This window comes from Muscardinus avellanarius (genome assembly GCF_963383645.1).
Source record: "Muscardinus avellanarius genome assembly, chromosome: 13".
Classification (NCBI taxonomy): Eukaryota; Metazoa; Chordata; class Mammalia; order Rodentia; family Gliridae; genus Muscardinus; species Muscardinus avellanarius.
In genome coordinates, this window is record NC_137799.1 from 29971113 (window position 1) to 29987813 (window position 16701).

The window sequence follows — 16701 nt, forward strand, 5'->3', positions numbered from 1 at the left end:
CTGAACCTGCAATCCTCCTATCTCAGCTTTCCAAGTACTGGGATTATAGGATTGAGCCACCAAGCCTGTATTTTCACTATATTTTAAAACTGTTTACAAGGAATTGGGGGAATAGAGAGAAATTGGTTATCAGGTATAAAAATACAGTTGAATAGGAAAAGTAAGTTCTATAGCACAGTAGGATGCTTATAGTTAACAATAATTTATTTTTACTTTTTGGTGCACTGTTGTCATACATCTTTTTTTTTTTTCCCCCACAGTACTGGAGATGGAACCCAAGGGCATTATACCTCTAAGATACACCCCTAGTCTTAATTTTTAGTCTCTTATTTTGGAAACAGGGTCTCACTTAGTTGCAAAGGGCCGCTAAGTAGCTGAGGCTGTCCTTGAACTCCAGTCACAGCCTCCCTCCTGAATGCTGGCATTACAAGCCTGTGTGCCACAACACCTGGCCTTGTTGTTATACATCTTAATGGGGTACAAGATGGTAGAGGCATACATGCACACATCACTCATTTAACCCTTCCCCAATTTCCACCCCTTCCTCTCTCCCCCCCTCCTTCTCATGTTTGGCTTAGTGATTGATTCTGATATGCTTGTGAATGTATGTCATGTACATTGGGGAATTTCCCTCTTTCCCCCATTCCCCACAGTTAGGTCACCCTATTTGCTCATCCATGTTTTCTCCATTTTCGTCTAGAGTTTCTCCTATGACCTTTATTCTCCCTAGCTTCCACATATTAGGGAGAGCATCTGAGTTTTTACTTTTTGTGACTAATAACAATAACTTAGTATAGATTTCAAAATAGCTAGAAGAAAGACTATGACTGCTCCCAACACAAAAGATAAATGTTTGAGGAGATACTAATTCCCAGATTTGATCATGACATAATGTATACATTATTGAAACATCACACAGTACCCCAAAACGTGTAATTATGTATTTATTAATTTTCTAATTTAAAATTTTCTTATTTACATAAGAATTACAATTTCTCAGCACTAAATAAAAACGATTCCTCCTCAAGACACATAAGGTTTCTTCCTAGGGTTCTAAGACTCATTAAAATAAACAAGAACAAATGAGCCACATTTAAGATGTACAAACATTAATCAATTTCTTTTCCATAAAAGAGATATGCTTACCTTACCAACATTAACACACTCCATTTACATAATAGGCTGACTGATAACATGGTCCTCCAGTGAGAGATGTGCCTGTCTGTATGAAACTATGCAGTCCAACAGACATCAAACCTTTTTTTATTAAAAAATTAAAAAGTATTCCTGGTATGCAAAGCTAGTTAACATTTGAAATCAATTAATTAGTCACATTAAAAGAGAAAAATTAGGCTGGGCATGGTGGCACATGCTTGTAATCCCAGCATTCGGGAGGTGGAGACAGGAAGATCCTGGATCCCGGTTTGCTGACAGCCTCAGCTACTTAGTGAGGCACTTTGCAACTCAGTGAGACTCTGTTTCAAAAAATAAAAAAGACTTAAAAAATAGGGCTGGGCACTACTCTGATACGGGGCTAATATCCAGAATATACAAAGAGCTCAAAAGACTCTACACTAGCAAAACAAATAACCCAATCAAGAAACGGGCAATTGAACTGAATAGACATTTCACAAAAGAAGAGATACAAATGGCAATACATGAAAAAATGTTCAACATTACTAGCCATCATGGAGATGCAAATCAAAACTATGTTGAGATTCCATCTAACCCTAATCAGAGAGGCAAGCATAAAGAAATCAAGTAACAACAAATGCTGGCGAGGATGTGGGGAAAGAGGAACTCTTTTACACTACTGGTAGAAGTACAAATTAGTTCATCCACTATGGAGATCAGTGTGGAGATTCCTTAGAAACTGGGAATGGATCCACCATATGATCTGGCTATACCACTCCTAGGTATCTTTCCAAAGGGGTTGAAATCAGAGAACTACAGCAACATATTGCATACTCATGGTCATAGAAGCACAGTTTATAATAGCCAAAATATGGAACCAATCTAGATCTCCATCAACAGATGAATGGAAGCCGGGCGTGGTGGTGCACGCTTGTAATCCCCGCGCTTGGGAGGCAGAGACAGGAGGATCGCGCAGGTTTGAAGCCAGCCGAGCGCGCTGGCTTAGGAGACCCTGTTTCCAAATAAAAATGTAAAAATAGGTCTGGGAGTGTAGCCCGGAGGTAGAAGGGCTTCCAGGAACCCCAGTACCACCAAAACAAAACAAAACAAAAAAACAGATGAATGGATTGCAAAATTATGGGAGATACAATGGAATTCTACTCAGCAATAAAGAAGAACAAAATCATGTCATTCTCAAGAAGATGAAAGACCTGGCTGGAGAACATTATGTTAAATGAGATCAGCCAAGCACAGAAAGAGAAGGGACATATGTTTTCTCTAATATGCCAAAACTAGGGAGTATTAGGGATACCAGAGGGACTCCAGATAATGGAGGAGAAACCTCAGCAAAGGTAGAAAGGAAGGGTAGGAGAGGAAAAAGGATGAGGTTAATTAAGGAGGAGGTACATTTGAATATGTGTGTAAGTATGAACGTAGCATGGTCAACCTGGACACTCACTGTTGGGAGAGGGGGAGGAGCAGGGGGTGGAGGGCACCAAGCACTGTGAATGTATGCCAATTTCAATATAATCCACATAAAAATAAAATAAAATATAAAAAATAAAATTTAAAAATTTAAAAATAAATAAATTAATAAATGTCTTGTGTCAGTTTCCCCCAGGCACAAACTCTAATAAAAGCTCATTATATGAAACTTAAAAAAACAAAGGGATGGCACTGTAGCTTGGAGGTACAATGCCCCTGCATTCCATCCCCAGTACCACAAAAAAGAGAAAAATTATATGCTAACTATTAGAGAAAAATATGAAGTCCATTAATCACTCCTTACAAAAACTCTTAGCAAATTAGGAACAGCAGGGAACTTTACTTGATAAAGAATATCTTCAAAAAACCCTGTGGTTAATATCATACTTAGTGGAATGATAAATGAGATACGTTCCCCTAAGATTATAAGCAAGACAGAGATATCCCCTCACTACTCCTATTCATTTTACTGGAGATCTTGGCTAAACATAATAAGACAAGAAAAGTAAGTAAAGGACATGCAAATTAAAAAACATGAAATTTTGTTTGGAAATGAAATGACTGATGATAGAGAACCCCCTCCCCCCAAATATTCCTGGGACCATCAATGGTCCTAGAAAAAAATTTTAGAACACAAGGAATAAATAGGTGTAGCACAGGGAAATTTTAGGAGACTGAAATGATTCTGTATGGGGATGTAATGGTGGATAAATAATAAATTATTAGAACACAGAGAACTGTGTGACACAAAGAGTAAACCCTAATATGGACATACTATTATCACACTATTGGTTTGTTCACTGTATCAAATGTATCACACTCAGACAAGATGTGCATACACACATATGTATGTTCATGTACATATAGTAACTCTGTACTATTGGCTCAAATTTTTATAAAAACAAAGTTCTAACCATTCATGGTAGTGCAAGCTTGTAATCCCAGTACTTAGGAGGCTGAGACAGAAGGTTGACCAGTTTGTGACCAGGCTTAGCAACATAGGCCTTCCACAACTATTAGTGAGACCCTGTGTCAAAATAAAAAATAAAATAGGGCTAGGGGTGCAGCCCAGAGGTAGACTGCCCCTCAGTTCAATTCTAGTATAAAACACACACAATCTAAAAAAAAAAAAAAATCACAACAGTAGCAAAGTAATTATAGAAAACAGTTAAAATTCAAAGCCAATTATCTCAGTAAATAACAAAATGAGCCAGGCATGGTAGAGGCTGAGACACAGGTTCAATACAAGCCTCGGCATTTTAGCAAGGCTCTGAGCAACCTAGTAAGACATTGTTCGGTGCACGCTTGTAATTCCTGCGCTTGGGGGGCTGAAACAGGAGGATCACACAGGTTGGAAGCCAGCCTCAGCTACTTAGTGAGGCTCTCAGCAACTTAGTGAGACCCTGTTTCCAAATAAAGTATAAAAAAGGTCTGGGAGTATAGCCTGAAGGTAGAAAAGCCCCTGTTCCACCCCCAGTACCACAAAACAAAAATTAAATGTGTGTAGGGGCGGCTGGAAAAAGACTCTGACTTAAATTTTAAATTTCCATTCTTTACTTGTAAAAAAGGAAGAATAAATTTTAAATCTTTAAGCTTTACTGAGTAAAAAAAAAAGAAAGGCAGGTTAGTTGAACTCTACTAACTATGAAATCTTGCCAAAGTTCAATTCTTTTGTATACAAAATATACAAAAAATACTTGTAATCTGATATCCTCTTTTTTGTGTGCAGTACTGGGAATGAAATGCAGGGGCATTCTGCCCCTAAGCTATACACCCAGCCCTATTTTTTATTCTTTATTTTAAAACAGGGTCTCACTGAGTTGCAAAGGGCCTCACTAAGTAGCTTATCTGCGAATCACAATCCTCCTGTCTCAGCCTCCCAAATGCTGGGACTACAAGCATGGGCCACCATGCCTGGCTACTGATATCCCTTCTTAATAAGACAACTGGCAACCAATGAAGTACTTATCATCACTACCATTAATTTCTCTTATCTGTTCTTAGGTGTCCCTATAATATATAACAGATGTTAGTCTCTGCTAATACAAAGTATGAAACGCAGAGTATTAGTCATTGTAAAGAGAACGGACCATAGGCATTCGTGACTCTCCACTACCTACACCTCAATTCAGCAGTCACTCCAGTACTGGCAAGCAGATTCTTCTTTCTTGGAAATAATGGTCCTCAAAGGAAAGCAAACTCCTAAAATGTTCACTGAGGCTAAAAAGAAAAAAGGATCTAAGAAAGTGATGACACTTAGGAGGAACATCTAAGAGTAGTCTTGGGTTTCAAATGTGGGAATTTCACTCTAGATTCTCTATAGAGGAAAATACCATCAAGCTTACAACATAAAAATATCAATTACAAAATGCAGAACTCTCTTTGGAATTGAGAATAGAATAGATGTCTATCAATATTTCCACAAAGCACCAGTTGACTAGCAACTGTGTGGAAATTGGCTGTATGTTTTACTAATGTTTCCTCTGTATAATCTAAAGGCCCAATGGCATCAACACTAGCACAAACATTTATTTCTTACATGCACAATCTCAGAAAGGAGAATGAATGTAAACTCAACGTTTCAGCACATAAAAATTAAATGCAAATTATTGTAATTATCACCCACATCATTTCCATTATTCAGATTCATGTTAAGTCCAAAACTATTATTACTGTATGTAATGCAGTATACCGTTGACTTGAGTAGCATTTATGGAATGAACTGAAGCACTGTTCATTTTATTTTATTTTGCACTGAGACTTGAACCCAGGGGCATTCTACCTGTGAGCTACACACCCAGACCTTTTAATTTGAAATAGGGTCTTGTTAAGTTGCTAAGGGTCTCACTAAGTTGCTCAGGCCTTCCGAGAACTGGAATTACAGGAGTGTATCATTGCATCCTGCTTTATTTTATTTTTTATTTTGAGACAGTGTCTCGCTGAACTACCCAAGCTGATGTGGAACTTGTAATCATTCTGCCCCAGCCTTCTGAGCAGCTGGGATTTTGATCTGAGCAGCAGAGACCCTGTTGGTTTCCCCTTCCAGTCCATTAGCAATCATACCTATGCACTGAAATCTCCATAAAACCCCAAAAGTACAGGGTTCAGAGAGCTTCGGGACAGCTCAATTTGTTGAGGCTTGGAGCAAGGCAAAGAAGAACTGATCTACATGCCGGGAGCTGGCGCACCCCACTGCACGAGGACTGAAGTTCCTACTGATCTACATGCCGGGAGCTGGCGCACCCCACTGCACGAGGACTGAAGTTCCTACACTAGGACTCTTCCAAACTTCATTGGAATTTTCTTCATGTGGCTTCTAATTCATATCCTCTAACATATCTTTGTAGTACACCAACGAATACAAGTCTAGTGTTCCCTTGAATTCTGTGAGCCACTCCAGGAAATTAGTTAGCTGAACTTGAGGAGGGAGTCATGGGAAGCCCAATTTTAGCCTGTCAGAAGTCCTGGATGCCCCAGATTTGCAGCTGGATCTGAAGTGGGGGCAGATTCTGGGACTGAATCTTCAATCTGCAGTATCTGAGGCCATCTTCAGGTAGATGTCATCATGTGTTGTGTTGATTGTGGTATTAAAGCAAAGGAAAAGAGACAAGATTATTTTTCCCTACACAGACCTACAGTTAAAAACAGAGATTATGAGGATGGACCATAAAAGACCCAACTATATGTTGTGTACAAGAAACTCATCTTATAAAGATAACTGGGTGTGGTGGTATGCACCTATAATCTCAGTACTTGTGAGACTGAAACAGAAGGATCACAGGTTTACATCCTGCCTCAGCAACTTAGCAACGACGTCCACAACTTTATGAGACCATGCTTCAAAATATAAAAATAATATAGGGATAGGAATATAACTTAGAGGTAGAATGTTCTTGGGTTCAAACCCCAGTACCACAAAAAATAAAAACAAAAAAAGGCATCTGCAGATTAGAATAAATGCAAAAGATAAATTGCTAATCTAAGCCAAATAAAATGAGATTAGCTATATTGATTTCAGATGAGGCAAGGAAAATAACCAAGAACAAAGAGGTTCAAAACATTAATGACATACTGGTCAATTCTCCAAGGAAAACCTAAAAGTCTTAATCCTTTGACACAGCTAATAACAATGTGTCTAAATGCATGAGGCAAAGCCAGTAGAACTGCAAAGGGAAATAGGAACTTGCTATTACAGAACAAGACTTCAGCACTCTAAGAATGGACGGACCCAGAAGGCAGAACAGCAGAAAGATAGAGTCGAACTCAACAACTCCATCAATCAGTGTGTGGAACTGACATCTACAGCCTATTTCATCCAACAAACAGTAAAATACATATTCTTCTCAAGATCCTATGGAATATTCACCAAGATAGACCACATTCTGAGACATAAAACACACCATAACAAATTTAGAAGTATAGAAATCATGCAATATCTGCTCTTAAGCCACAAAGGTATTAAACAGAAAGAAGCCAGGCGATCCTAAAAAAAGCAACAATAATGAGATATCCCTGAAAGGAATTCTGTTTGGGGGAAGGTACTGGGGATTACACAGGTGGCTCTACCTCTCAATACTCCAATACTCCATCAGCATCGCTAAGTTGCTGAGGCTGGCCTTGAATCTGTGGTCCTCCTTTGTCAGCCTCCCAAGTACTGGGATTACAGGCATGTGCCATCATGTCCAGCTATGGGGTTCTCAAAATAGGGTTTTTGCTATCAGTAAACTAATTCTCTAAAAATAAAACCTAAAAATTTAACTATTCCTTAGCTGAATTTTAAAAAATCACATTTTTTATTATTTACATACCAATGTTCATTACAAAAAAAAAATCTTGCAGGAAAAAAGATTTTATTCAGAACTGTACATGTAATACATGTATTTACCTGGCAAAAACTTCAAAGTTTGGAGCATCTGTCTTTCCTGAGAGAAATCCACCATTAAATGAGTCATGTTGTCACTGACCTTTGGTCTCAAAGAAAGGCGAAAGGCTGAAGCCATTGTGACTCTATGGTAAACACAAACATACTTTTTAAAACAAAAGAATGGGAAGAATCGTATTTAATGTACAGAATAAAGACAAAAATTATTTCATTCTGATGATTTCAGAGATTATAGCAAAGGTAGACAAGTATAAATTTGCTTTGTCTTAATTAAAGATCTGAAAAATTACTTAAAGATACTGGACAAATTTTAGCAACTTCAGCCAGTTTTATAAAATTGTATATTCAAATATCACAAGAAACAAATACCCAATATAAACAATCTTTACCAGACCCCAAATTCATCTGAATCTCTGTACACTCAGTCTTACTGACTTCCTGATGCCAGCTTCACTCCTTTTCATACATCAAATAATGAAATCCATACACAACCTGATTCAAGCGTCTTCCCTAGAAGCCATAGCTACACCACCTACCCTCTAAGAGGAAAGGTAGATGGCCTGATACCGCATACCATAGCACCTGCTAGAGCTGGGCCACAAATGGGAATGAAACAGGCGAAATCGTGATGAGTGAACAGACTCCTGGAAACTGCTCTCACCCATCAGCAACGCCAGCTGCCTGAAGGATTACCACGAGAAATAGGTGCATAGAGCTATGTGCTACAGAAACCACAGGTGTGCCGATAAGGTTCAGTAGATGAATGTGAAGCGAAAAACAAAGCAAGAATGAATCCGAACCAGACCGTATTCTATCAAGTGTGGAAAATTGTTCTCAATTAAAAATGGGAGATCCAAAGAAACTCTTATTCTATTAATTTATACTTTTGTCTCAAATTTCAATACTACAGAAAATTTTCCCAAATACCAAAAAGTCCCGTACTATCTTTGGTCAAAGAATGATACAGTGCTATTCATGAATGCTGTCTTCCAAGTACACAATTTGGGAGAGGAAGTCAACAGCACTGAAGGGACAAAGGGAGCCGCAGGCCCAGTCAATGGCTCTGCCAAATCGAACCAAGAGATGTGTGGGATGGAAGATGTCAAACTTGCTGTATTCACTTATTTTGGCATGAAAGATGCCAAACTGTTGCTCTATTCAGTTATTTTACTTCATTTTTAAACTAAGAAAGTAGTAATTCAATGGCAACAAGTAAACAACAGTTCCATTTATACTGAAATACAATAAAATTTCAAATTAGGCTAAATTTTGCATATGTTTTTCTAGCAGCAAGTATGTTTTGAAGAAGTGTGTATGTGGGGGGGGGGATGAACTCAGGGGCATTCTACTTCCAACCTACTCCTAACTCTATTTTTTATTCTTTATTTTGAAACAGGATCTCACTAAGTTGCAGAGGGCCTCACTAAGCAGCTGAGGCTGGCCACGAACCTGGATCCTCCTGTTTCAGCCTCCCAAGTGCTGGCATTACAAACCTGTACCACCACGCCTGACTGAAGACTTAAGAACTACATTCATGTAAGTCCTTAATAAATGCTCACGGAATCAGGGCATGAGTTTCTTTTAAACCTGATAAACTATTTACTGCTTAACTGGAAACACTGAGGAAAAATCTGAATGTATTTTAGGCTATTTTAAATCTGAAATCTGTGAAACAATTAATCACTACAAACAAAAAGATTGTCTCCCAAAAGTATATTAAAAATCAGTCCAAATGTGTAACAATGCTAGGTTTAAAAAAAAAAACAACACTTAACTTTTATTTTGAATTTGAATGTATTTATAAAACTGTGCCTCAAAGTTGGGTGTGGTGGCACACACTTGTAATTGTAGCATTTGGGAAGCTGAGACAGGATCGCAGTTCGAGGACAGCCTCAGCTACTTAGAGAGGCCTTCTGCAACTCAGTGAGACTCTATTTCAAAATAAAGAATAAAATATATGGCTGGGGTGTAGCTCGGAAGTAGAATGCTCCTGGGTTCAATTCTTACCCCCCCCCCCCAAATATAAAACTTATAAATCATTCTCTAAACAGATCCATGTAATTAGGTATGTTTTAATTCACTTGACTTGTTTAGTTTAATCTAGTAGTACCAGCTGAATTCAAAGACCCTTTCCTCTCAGTTAAATTTTTTGCAAAGAGAAAACAACTATAAAACATATAAACATTAGTGGGGCGTCGTGGTGCACGATGTAATCCCCGTCGTTGGGAGGCTGACAAGAGGATTGCAGGTTCACACTGAGTCTCAGCTACTTAGTGAGGCCCTCTGCAACTTAATGAGACCCTGCTTCCAAATTTAAAATAAGGCGGGCTGGGGGATGTGACTTGGAAATAGAATGTCCCTGAGTTCAGTTTCTAGCAACACACACACACACACACACACACACACACACACACACACATGAAATAAAACATATAAACACATTTAATTTCTCAAGTGACCTAATTTGACTCTTCCCTTCATGATCTTTCTCTTCCATGAACCAATAATCCCACAATCTACTTCAACTAAGCATCTTCCAATATTACTAAGTACTCAGAATTACATATCAGTGATTTTAAAATTCTAAAATTATGCTATATATATATATCTCATTTTTGTCTTTAATTTTCCTTCTTACTCCTATTCTTCTGCCTAACTTCTATCACAACAAATAATAAATTCCAAGTTTCCACAGATACTTTTTTATATTTGATTTCTTGTTCAGATTTTACATACTCTCCCTTAAGATCCATGTCTGTATTTATATGACAAATCCTTTTATGGCTTGCTAAAAATAATTATTTTGTTATGAGTATATGCTTAAGTTATTTTATATTATAAAAGATAGTGATAGAATTCTAGAAACTCACTTCTGGGTAAAGCAGGAACTATATGAGGGAAACTCAGTCATTATAAAGCTAAAAGAATCAAGTTTAAAAAATTAAGTCAAGATCCAGGACCACTACTCAGGCAGGAAACAAATATTTTCTAAATAGCTGGGGGGGGGGTGTAATCTTTGAACAAAACAAAGGAAAAAAATGAAGTTTGCCCTGGCAAAATAAGGGAGCCTGATTCCAGAATTCGCTTGGATACTGAAGAAATCAAGTCAAGAGGCTGGCTTAGAAAAGGAGACAAAGTCAAGCTTAAGAGGAAAACATAACCATGAAAAGTGGTCATAAAATTAAACTCTGACAAACAAGTCTGTACAAAGAGAAAGAAGTCAGGCATAGACCCGATGCTGGGAAGCACAGGAACACTCAGAACCTTGAGACAGAAGATTTTGCAGGTTCTCTCACACGGTCTTTGGGCAGCCCAAAGTCTAAGAAGGAAGTGACTTCTAAACAGAACCCCAGGAACTGAGCAGAAGAGCAGTAGCTCAACAGGAAGAGTGACACAGCCACGGTGGGAGATGGACTGCTCACAGGGAATTCCAGCAGAAAGAACACAAATCCATCTTATCTACTCTATCCAGAACCCATTCCTCAAACCCTTTCACCCTCAAACTCTCACAGTCACACTGGGCATGGAGGCATGCACTTGCAGTCTCAGCTACTTAGGAACCGAAGCAGGAGGACTGCGAAGTCCAAGAGTTTGCAGTCAGCCTGGGCAGCATGCGAGACTCTTTCATTAAGGTCCCCCACCCCCAACTCTTTGATACCCTTCATTCTACATCCCGGATTTATAAGAGCAGTACATTCCTTTAACCATTCTTGATATAGACACACAAAAATACAAAAATTAGTATTTGTGCTAAGATGCTTTGACTATTGGATAAATCTTGCCTCTAATCAAATAAAAAAGGCATGGGAGAAAAACAGAACTGAAATTTTTTACCAAAATTAACAAGAGACACTGGTTTTCAAACAATCTGAAAGGAATATTTGTGTGAATTATTAGATGAAAAGTAATTTAATGCAGGATTCAGAGTAGTGTTTGAAGAGCTATGCCTTTGAGAACATCTCATAGTCCTCAGATTAAAAAAGACCTGTCACAGTCTCACTACAGACAAGGCCAGTGACGGCAAGAAATCAAAGCCGTTCCTTCTGTAACACGCCCAGTGCTGCTGGCAGCCCCTCTGCCTTTGATAGATTCATTCCAGCAAATGCTAGACTCCTTTTTTTATCTGACTCTATCAGAAGCACCTCATAAACCATGATTTTCTTGAATTTTTCTCTCCCACAGAATATAATAAACTACAGAGGTGGCACTGCAAAGAGAAAGAGATGGCACCAGGAACAGGACAGAATGAGAATCCAAGATGTTAAATAAGAGGGCAGTGAAGTGAGCAAACCTGAGCTCTGAGGACTGTTTAAAATGACGTGACTTCTCTGAAAATAAGACCCACTTAGAGTAAAATCCAAGAACATTAAAAAGCATTCCAGGAATATATATATTTTTAAATTATTCTAAATACTTTCCTCACTACTAGTACAACTAATTAAAAACTGTTCTAAAACTATGTTATTATACCAGAAATGAAATTCTTTTAAAATAAATAACTCCATAATTATATTCTTAAAACACATTTACAAAATATTAGTGATTATTCCAAGAAAATATATAGGACATTTTCTTTACTTTGTACTTGGTGTTTGAGTATTTTAATTTATATTCTATTTATTAAACAGGGTCTCGCTAAGTTGCTGAGGCTGACCTCGAACCTGCGATCCTCCTGTTTCAGCCTCCCAAGTACTGAGATTACAAGTATGCACCGCCATACCCGGCTGAATACTTTCATTTTAAGCAACAAGATTCTAATAGAAAACTGTTTCTGAATTTCATTTCTGACTTCAATATTCATATTTGAATAAAAATGTAGTTTTGATACCATACCTATCCTTGATCTGTCTGGCAGCCTTGGAGCAAATCAGGGAGAAGAGAAAGAAGGTAGTTAGTGCTTTTCATGCAAGTTTCAATGGCAGTGACATGCAAGAAAAGTGAGGATATAAACCCTGCTACAGATTAGTTCATATTCACCAAAACACAAATTATAGAAAACGTGCATAGTTCACATAAGTTATATATTGTGATGTTAGAACTATAATAGAAAACCCAGATCCCATATCAGTCACCTTCTAAATTCAACACTTCAAACTAATTCCAAACGACTATACATTTCTTACCTTTAAATCATTAAAACATACATCCACTTTCATTCAATCTGACATATTTCACATAACAAATCTCTTTCATGGGACACACGTTTCTGTGCATCCTAAAATATCAAATCTTCTAATTTTTCTTTCTTTTTTTTTTTTTTTTTTGGTGGTGGTGGTACTGGGGTTCCTGGAAGCCCTTCTATATCCGGGCTACATTCCCAGACCTATTTTTTTATTTTTATTTGGAAACAGGGTCTCTTAAGCCAGCGCACCTGGCTTCGAACCTGCGCGATCCTCCTGTCTCCCCCTCCCAGGCGCGGGGATTACAAGCGTGCGCCACCACGCCCGGCGTAAATCTTCTAATTTTTCTTCCAAGAACTCTCACTACTTCATTACGGTTGTTCCAAATGTATGCTTTCACTGGGCAAAGGCTTTGTATTCTGAGCGCTTTCCCGCTAACATATACAACGAGGCTGCGGTTCTATAGTCTTTTACCCCCAGGAATTAGGCTGCAATGGCAGAAGTTTGGATGACAAGAGATCAGAGAAACACGTCTAGCAATGGGTCATCCCTTTAAGATGATTTCACAGAAGCTGCCAACTTAAACCTATTATAAATAAGACACATCATCTTCTTTTGAAAACTGCAAGCACAAGTTTAGGAAGGGATGGATACTCTTGATTCTCTTCTGTCACGGAAAAGCACGCATAAAAACTGTCCCCTTTGACCTTTGCATGCACTATAGTATATCCAACCAAAGGTTTCCTCCCACGTGACCAGCACAGTTAACAACGTGTCTTGTGTAAACATGACTGTTTTACTAAGAATTGTTCCCAGGATCTAGCACAATGCTTCTTACAAAATACTACTTAATAATTATTATATTTAACTTAATATTATATATACATATATATATAGCAGTACTTTTTTGGCCTCTTGCCTTCAATTCTAATATTGTTTCTATGCCGTTGGTTACTTTTATAGCCACTCTAAAGTATTTTGGTTTGAGTATCATTTCACACAAAAACAAGAATTGAAATTTAAGAGAAAAATTGCTGAGGCTAGTCTCAAATCTGCAATTCTCCTGTCCCAGTCTCCCAAGTAGTAGGATTACAGGCATGCACCAATATAATCCCAGCACTGCCATTAATCAATTCTGGGGCCTTGTCATTATTTTACTTCTTTATTAAGGAATTTTTGTCCCAATTCCGTGGCATCTACCTCTCTATTTACTTATTACTCCTTGGTAAATGATATGGGTTTGAAAAGAGAAAACTAGAAATGATAAACTCAGGATCTCCCTTTTTCTAGAAGTTTGCTTACAAAGAATCCTGTCATCTGAACTTCTGCCACTGCAGCCTAATTCTTGGGGGTAAAAGCCTGTAGAACTGCAGCCTGGCTGCAAGTTAGCAGGAAAGCTCTCAGAACACAAAGCCTTTGACCTGGGGTTTAAGCTTCACTGAAGGGATCCCACATACAGGGTAGGCTGAGGAAGTCTCTGCTGTGCAACCTGGTGGTTAAGTCTAATTCTGGGATTTAATATTAAGAAGCTTGCTCACTGGAATGACCAATATTCTCCAATATTACTTTATCAGTATTTGGCCCTTACCAGTTTTATTTATTTCCTGACTGGTTTTACACTTGATAGAAGAATATTACTCTCCAATCTGCCTCATATACTCAATGATATGAAGACCATTACTATTTTAAAAACTGACCATAATTCAATATTCAATTTTATGTCTATAGTTACTTATTTTAGTAAAAGTATAATTTCTGTGTGTGTGTGTGTGTGTGTGTGTGTACACATTTGTACACATTTGCACACAAAGCTTTCATGGTATTATTTTGTATCCCACACTGTGGAAAACAAAAAGAATATGAAAAGACAAATAATCTAGCGAAAACTGTTGTCCCCACTATTTATATATATAATATAATCTGTTGGTAAAACTAAAAATTCTGTGGTTCCTCTTCAATGGATTCATTTTATTTTATATATACTGTACAAATGCAGTAGTTGAGAAGTTATTCTATACAATAATAAAAGGGCATGGGTCAGGGTCTCAAATTCTAAAGATATTTTTCTAAAAGGGCCCAATTTCAAGAAATGTCTTAGCCAGGCTTGATGGCACATGCATATAATTCCAGTACTTGGGAGACTGAGACAGGAGGATCACTAGTTCATGGCCATCCTCAGCAACTTTGTGTGACCCTGTTTCAAAATAAAAAATAAAATAGGGCTGGGGATGTAGCAGAGAAGTAGACTGTCTCTGGGTTCAATCCAGTAACCCCCCTCCCCACAGCCTTAGAATGGGAGTCAACTTTCTTAGGGTTTATTCTCCCAAAGCAGAAAGACACACACACACACACACACACACACACACACACACCTCTATGTTTCAATTTCCAGAGTGTAAGTTTTGTCAATTAAACAACTCTGTTTAATAAGTACTGACTGATCCCAGGATTTACCACTACTCTGCAGCTAGCATATTTATTTTTATCTACATAATTCCACTGAGTGAGTTATAAAGAAGCCTCAGTGAATGTATAGATTTAATTTAGGATATGGGATTGTAAGTTATTAGGGATTCTCCAGGAAGCATTAGTCACATTACTTTGCTCAATATCACTACTTAGATCTTTTAATGAAATTATATTTAACAACTTCATTCCTCTGTATTCATATCAGAGATTCTTATCCATATTTGCTCTTTCTCTCTTTCTCTCTCTTTCCCTTCCTCCACTTTTCAGTAATTTTTAAATAAATTTTACAATTATGATCCTTTAATATATAAGGAGCGTTAGTCAGGTGTGGTGCCACATGCCTATGATCCTAGTACTTGAAAAGCTGAGATGGGAGGATTGCAGATTCGAGACTAGCCTCAACAACTTAAGGAGATCTGTTTCAAAATTAAAAAAAAAAAAGGACTGGCGGTGTAGCTCAGAGAGAGAATGCCCCTGGGTTCAATTACCAGCACCAAAAAAAGAGGGAGGACCTGGGATGGGGAAGACATGTGGTGGGACAGGGGCAGGGTAGCGGGACAGGGAAGAAGAAGCTTCTGCCAACATTTCTTCCTCGAAGGGACCTGATCTTTCAACCCTCTCCCTGTTTGCTTCTCCAAGTGATCAGAGCCTGAGACTCATGAACAGTATTATAGTGTTATTTTAAGTGAGAAGAGAGGAATACATTTAACATATTTTCTCTTTTCATCTGTGATAAAATGCAAAAGAGACCATTCCTCTTTCATCTGGCCCTATACTTTTTATTCCACTGTGGACATTCATGGTAGATTCTACTCTGACAACAAGACTGTGATGAGGTAGCTAATCAGTTATGAAATAAGGTGACTTGGAATTTGTTCCACTGACACAGCTCTTTTCATGGAGAATTCAAAGTCTACATCAGGGTGAGAATAAGAATAGTAACTTTGGCAAAGGATCTAAACAGTATTCTGCAGGAAAGCTACTAGCAGAAAAAGCCAGACTTGGTGGAGTTGTGGCTACTTTTCTATCCAGGAATAAACTTAATGATCCAGATCCCAGTTGCTGGCAATCTTTCTACATGTTTTATTATCAATCAAACCTCTAGGAGTGTTTTTGGTGATACTGGGGATGAAACCCTTCTACCTCCGGGCTACACTCCCAGACCTATTTTATACAATAAAGCCAGCAAGGCTGGCTTCCAACCTGTGTGATCCTCCTGTCTCCACCTCCCAAGCCCGGGGATTACAAGCGTGCACCACCACGCCCGGCTAGGAGTTTGTTTGTTTGTTTGTTTGTTTTTTAAGTAAAAGTATGTTAAGAAATTCTTTTCCATTTGCAATATTTTCCTTGTTCAACTCAGACATACAATGGTGGTAAACAGAGTGGCTTCTTCATATTCAGCTCTCATGCTGAGACACTGACATCAAAATTTAAATATTAGCCGGGCGTGGTGGCGCACGCTTGTAATCCCCGCGCTTGCGCTTGGGAGGTGGAGACAGGAGGATCATGCAGGTTCGAAGCCAGCCATGCTGGCTTAAGAGACCCTGTTTCCAAATAAAAAAGTATAAAAATAGGTCTGGGAGTGTAGCCCGGAGGTAGAAGGGTTTCCAG

The 16701-nt window shown here is 38.2% G+C and overlaps 1 protein-coding gene across 1 annotated transcript in view; it reads right to left on the reverse strand.

Moving 5' to 3' along the window:
- The window catches only part of LOC308272556 (FSD1-like protein), a gene marked incomplete at both ends in the record, with an annotated part of 32458 nt that extends 24839 nt beyond the window's left edge, over positions 1-7619 (reverse strand). Inside the window, one exon of the mRNA XM_080709427.1 lies at positions 7505-7619. Within this exon, the coding sequence (XP_080565553.1) occupies positions 7505-7619 (115 nt within the window). The remainder of the gene's footprint in view (positions 1-7504) is intronic.
- Positions 7620-16701: the final 9082 nt, after the last annotated feature.